Source organism: Sphaeroforma arctica, assembly GCF_001186125.1.
Source record: "Sphaeroforma arctica JP610 unplaced genomic scaffold supercont1.895, whole genome shotgun sequence".
NCBI classification, from domain to species: Eukaryota; class Ichthyosporea; order Ichthyophonida; genus Sphaeroforma; species Sphaeroforma arctica.
Window position 1 is genome coordinate 27,029 of NW_014039663.1, and position 6,470 is coordinate 33,498.

A 6,470-nucleotide genomic window follows, 5' to 3' on the forward strand; every position below is an offset into this window, starting at 1 on the left:
ACACACACACACACACACACACACACACACACACACACACACACACACACGCACACACACACACACACATATATATATACTTATTAAACGTATGTATGAGTGGGTATATTTTGGTACTAGTTTATCCTGTTTGTTGATGAGTGCAACTCGTCAGCGGACGAGGGCATGGTTGTTGTTGTGAGTATGGTTGTGGTTGTGATTATGGTTGTGGTTGTGATTATGGTTGTGGTTGTGATTATGGTTGTGGTTGTGATTATGGTTGTGGTTGTGATTATGGTTGTGGTTGTGATTATGGTTGTGGTTGTGATTATGGCTGTGGTTGTGATTATGGTTGTGGTTGTGATTATGGTTGTGGTTGTGATTATGGTTGTGGTTGTGTTCAAGGTCTGATGGAGTGGTCGAAGATGGTTTATCATGGGGAAATCAAGTATTTGGGTAGGTATTAGGTTCAGTAGTTCAGCCCGTTCGATAATTGTGAGACTCTCGAGCGGACGAAGCGAGATGGTTGTTGTGGTCGAGATGGGGCGGAGTGGTCGACAAGTGTTGGTCAAAGTCATGACCCAAACGGTTCTGGAATGGGTAGATAAACATGAATATATATCCGAGTATGTGTGTAGATCTATTGGGACATTTTTTTTTGGGGGGTTTGGGAGTGTCTTGCGCGGACGCGATCGTGGTTGTTATTGGCATGTTTGTAGTCCTGGTGAAGGATATATCCGTGGATCTACGCAGGCCGAGAGTTTGGCCGTCATCCGGCATGTTACACAATCCAACCGGGTTATCAGTGGTGAATCATTTTATCACCGGCGACTGATTTTTTCCGTCTTTACCATTGCTCGCCCTTCAGGCACCGCAGATTGTTGACTATATTGAGAAAGATTTGCTAGCCATGTTTGAAATTCATGATGAAGGTAGGGTGTCGCGCTTCAGATTTTTCTGGCGTGCCACCGATGGCATGTGAGTAGCGCGCGGCATATCAATTGCAGACGAGTCTCATGTTGAGCGCATGAACAATAGTGTATCTTGTTGTATCGCTGTTACGTAGAGCGGTTTGTCCGTGTTGCAGGTTGTTTTGTGCCAATTCATGTATAGGCGGTATCTGCTTCCACCTCCCTGTCGAGGTGATGCTCTATTAAGCACGAGCTATAGAGTGGGGTATCAAAAGCCCTTATAAGTGCTCTGTTATAAATCCCATGTAGATGTGCAGTGCGCATTGTTGTTAGTACCATGGGAACTCCCTCGTTGTATGGTGGTGGTGGGTGTCCATGCATATAAAGTTGTCGTCGCACCTAACTAGTGTTTGAGTTTGTTACACGTGAAGTTTCTTTTGGGCAACGGGTATGCTTTTCGTCATATAAATTGCACATTGCAGACTTACATAGAATATATACCTGTGGACACACATATTCCATCTACGTAAGAACTGATTTATTCTATACCCCTTGGGTATAAAGTAGAAGCATTCATGTATAGATTATATATTGACACAATCATACACACGTATGTTCATATTCATATCCCTTCCATCAGAGAACTCAACCAAACTACCCCTTTCAATTGCAACACCACACCAGGGCAAGTCACCTCACACCCCACATCCGACGATCATTTCTATATGGAAGGCCTAAGAGCGGTAGCGGAAAAAAATGTGAAAGCCCGATCGAGTCGTGCCAATCTGATGGGTTGTCTCAGTGAAGATGACTTCTTGGCCAAAGTGTACTGCCTTCGTATAGCGTTTTCGGATCTCTTGTCACACCCACAGGCGAGTCAATACTTCCGAACCAACGGCGAGAAAATTATACGTGACGTTATACAGAAAGGTGTGTCGCCCAGGTTGGATAAACGTCGTATATGGCTCAATGCAGAGAGTGCATCCTTTAGGCCATGGCGGGTTTGACTACACGACAAGCCCGGCCCTTGCTTCGAGGCTGTGGCAACTTTGCCTATAGTCTCCAAAAATGATACTCGGATATAGCCACACTCACGGCTGCGGGCGAAGACGTTGCAAGTCCCACTGGCCGATGTACTATCCTCGCTAACATCCTATGTGTAGCTCCATATAGATGAATAGCTTGACACCACCACTTACCTCCAGCACCGTGCGCCACAGTGTATTGTATAGACTGTGCTGCGTGGGGGAGAGTTTCTTAGTTCATGTACTATAGTCGAACAATTCATGGGAACCCCTTCACCCAGTTCCACTATACTGCAAGCATATGACCCACCCTGGGCCACGCGTCCGTCTACACAGGGCGTCACTAGACCCGTATTCGTACTTGCGTCGCAGCACCATCCTCCCTCAATCTCTTGGACACACCACTCACCCGCAAACAACTGCCGGTTTTTATTACTATAATTATTTGTCACCAGTTTATTTGGTCGGATTTATTGATCCGTGATACAAGGAATTGTATCATACCGAGATCCACCATCCCGTCTTCTGTCCGTACAGCCCCATCTGGTATGCCATTAGCATGCCATTCACCCATAGACAGTATTTCGTCACCACTCCATCGTGCTAGCACTGCAGGAGGTGGCCCTAGCCATTTGGTTCACACAGACTCACATCCACTATCCTGCCACCACAACAATCACCCTCTAAACTTGGTCAAGGCACCAATCACCCTGAGAAGCTGCTTCATTACCACACAATTCATCTCTAGCCACGTTCCATCACTACCTAGACAGACGCTCACTCTCAGCCATGCCCACTATTTCGTCAGCACACGAGTCACCCAATCACCCATATGTGCTACATAATCCATTACCACAGGGGGTGGCCCTGCCAAAGAGTTCTCGCAGCAGTACCACAAAATGCTCAAGTATGTCGATTCAACCGAGTCTAAGCAGATACTTTCCCAACTCAAGTACCGAAATGTGGTCGACGTGTCGTTCTACGATATAGTACTGGATTTCATTGTGCTGGACGCGTTCGAAGACCTCGATAATCCACCCGGGACGATCATGACTGTTCTCAATAACAGCTGGATACCCAATTCTATGAAGGAAACGGCTGTGACGAAGGGGATCGCTGCCATGATAAGTGTAGGTTTCATGCCATGACTGTGGACGCCTATAATGTCATTCGTGGATGGCACTCACAAAAATTATCGGGTCGCATGTCATGAAAACTCTGTGATCCTGCTATCTAGACATATTGTGCTGCTGTGGTGTGATTACTATCCTCTGTATGAGATTTGGCAATGTACTGGTTGTATTGCTTTGAGTTGGGACGTGCTGCAGTGTGGCGTATTGAATTTCACCTATTGGTCTGGTTGATACTCGGACGGCTTCCATATCCTGCGCATGTCTTCCGCTAGTACAAGTAGTTACGGAGTGTGCAGGGTAAGCATTCTCAGATAGCCCGTTCACCCCCTTACTACAGAGCAAATCCGTGGGAATGAACGAAAACTCCTTCATGGGGCATTTCTACAAGGTTACAACGCTGACGACGCCAACACTGGCCTTGGGGTTTCTGGTACGTTCTATGCGCACGCTACTATCTAAGTTTAAGATATAATATATCTACCTGAAGCACACGCTTTCAAGCTTAGTCCGCCGCTCGTTGACTCGATATTGTATGTGCTCTTAGATACATGTCCTGTACTAGCGAATAAATTAGTACTACAACCATTCCGTGGTGACTGAATAATCATACCTGGCAGTCGCTGTATGATGGCTCAAAGACTGATAAAATGGTTTACTGTTGCTATATATTCCCTCCAGGGGCTGAACAAGGAACTCAAGCCATACTGTGTTGTTCTGAAGGACATCTTGACGAATTACATGAAAGAAATCTTCAGCCTGTCACACGGCAAGTACCAGTCACGCGAGCGTCTCGTCAAGATGCTGTATGCCAACGCCATCAAGACCAAGACACAGGCGGAAATCAAACTGAAATGAGTTCTGTTGCATATCTCTTGCCTCTCCCACGGGAGCGTTGAGTACCCACATAGACCAGACCAAACCACACGACTGCGGTGGGCGCTATCGATGTTTGGCATTTGCCAACTGGTTCGCAAAGGTTGATTGTAAACAACAAGTACAGATGGACGGGAAGGCCCGACTGGTTTGCCTGTCCAGTAGATATCCGGACACGCTGCCTGTGGTGCCACTTATAGGCCTGTCCCGTCGGACCCCACCCAGGCTGTGCATAGGTCTTTCTAATCTGCCTCAGAGAGACCGAGGGTGGCTAGTGTCCTGCCAGTTTGCATGGAGTGTGTACCTCCGAGTACAAGTGAGATCGACGCTGGCGGATGACTCACGGTGAGTTGTCGGGCCACTTGGCTAGTTGTTGAAGAAGGGAGAAGTCTCAGGGCGGCGGGTGGGATGTCTTGAAACCCGGCAATGGTCACCTGCCAGTATGTGGTTGGCAATGTGGGATGCAGTAGTACCAGAAGGGTACCTTGCGACTAAGACACGTCACAGTCATTTATACGCAAAGAACATTAGCAGAAGGTTTGCAAGCTATAGGATATGCAGGGCTCGGGATTTATAGGAGAGCTTTTTTAATTTTTGCTGCCAGACGTGTGTAGCATAGTGTGGTTCACTTGTCGTCACCAACACACAGGGAGGGCCGGATACCCTAGTAACTGACTACATATACAAACCGAGGCCACACCTCACTCACTGGACTGGACTATACTAATCGAGCCAATACCAAGGAAGGTCGTAGAGCGGCAGGTTGTACTCACGGGTACACTTTGGACCATGTAACGGGCTAGTGAACCACTGGCGAGAAGATGATGGCTTCTGAACGAATGTCGTATATAGCCTCGCCGTCGGATGTATATCGTACGCCATGGGAGGATTGTCAGACATCGTTGGAGGTTGTCGTACGGCATCCGAAGACTGTCGCACAAATCAAGGGAGACGTCTTCATACTACAATAATCTAGAAAAAGTTATCGCACAAACAACACAGCACTAGTCCAAAGCGTGAATGTGCTTCAGCAAGTGTACACGCTGTAGAGCTCTGGGACCCTGCACAGTATCGTTTCACCAGGACCCCACCAACGCCCATTCCACTAGCAATGAGTTAAGTAGTTCAGCGGGAGCCAGTCAGGTATACAGGAGTGTACCGGCACCTCCGTCTAATAGACAGTATTAAATATAAGCAGACCGAAGTAGTAAAGCCTGCAGCATCGCATGCTAAGCTAAAATATTGCAGTCATTTCAGAGGCACAGGACTGCATAGAATCGCTACACAGCGATTTAGTAACGTGGACATATGTGAAGCTTACACATACGAAGCGACATGTATGCGTATGCAGATGCCCTCGGCTCTTATCTGGTCGGTATATGCTCGATGTGGAAAGAACTAGAGTATGCTGGATATATTCAGGCCAACATACGAACATCGATACACTAAGTTTATTCAATTGTTCTCAATTATTACCAGTTCTAGCTACACTATAACGTCACGCCTAGTTCTTGGAAGTACTTCATAGCGACTGCTTCAGGCACCAGTTTCGGAATATCGACGCACATCTCTCCAAATTGCTTTCGGTCGAGAATGACGTGATGCTCTGTGCACGAAGATAGGAACACCAATATGTCAGGAACAACGCGATATGGCGGTTTCGCTTCAATCCATGATGTCATTGTGTTATTGTATCATTTTCCGGCTGATTATTGCGGCATTTTCCGTATTAGAATAGATTATCTGGTTCCAATTACACTAGCGGACCGTTCAGAATGAGAGGGGAATGTATGGCCCGGAATTGGGTATGCGGATTTTAATGTTTTCTACGGCATGGTAAGTAGAAGCACATAAACTTTGGATTCGAGCGTGCTGAAATAGCGAAAACAAAGATCTGTACGACTTTCAGTGGAAGGTATATTGAGCATCAGGTGCTACACACGTCAAGCTAGAGATTAATTGTATGTGCCTGCATACGTAATGCAAGTGTATATTAAGCACCACAAACTTGTTATGGGCATGCATGAGCAGGGGACGTAGACAGGCAGTCGTGAAGAAATGTATGGACGAGAAGGCATTAATATTAAGCAGCCTAATGCACATCATAGAAACTACCGATGTGGATCTCAACGCGACATGTGCTTGGAATCGAGATCATCGCCATCGAGACCAAGGTCTTCTGATCTAACTCTCCCACCCAGGGTATATTCTTATCTCGATTTCTGTATCTAGCTAGTCTTACAATGCACTGTGATGTACGCACGCTATCCTTGGTCACAGTGTTGCCAACTATAGCTTTGCAGTTACTGCAGTATTCGCATTAGCTATTCTATCCATTGTAAGCAACCGACATTGGCCAAACGTCGCCTACAATCAATTGTGCAACCCTCTTGATCTTTGAACGCAATCGTATACGTATATATATATATATATATATATACTATTTACATATATATATATATATACTATACATGCATGCACACATGCATGCGTGCAAGCATACGTACGTACATACATACATACATACATACATACATATATATATATTT

At 46.1% G+C, this 6,470-nt stretch overlaps 1 protein-coding gene across 1 annotated transcript; it reads left to right on the forward strand.

The window, feature by feature from the left end:
• Nucleotides 1-1,615: 1,615 nt before the first annotated feature.
• Nucleotides 1,616-3,045, forward strand: SARC_09144 (hypothetical protein; the record flags this gene model as incomplete). Its single annotated transcript, XM_014296857.1, has 2 exons — nt 1,616-1,820; nt 2,774-3,045. Coding segments are annotated over 2 exons (477 nt in total), but the record flags the coding sequence as incomplete, so codon positions are not given.
• Between the last annotated feature and the right edge of the window lie 3,425 nt (nt 3,046-6,470).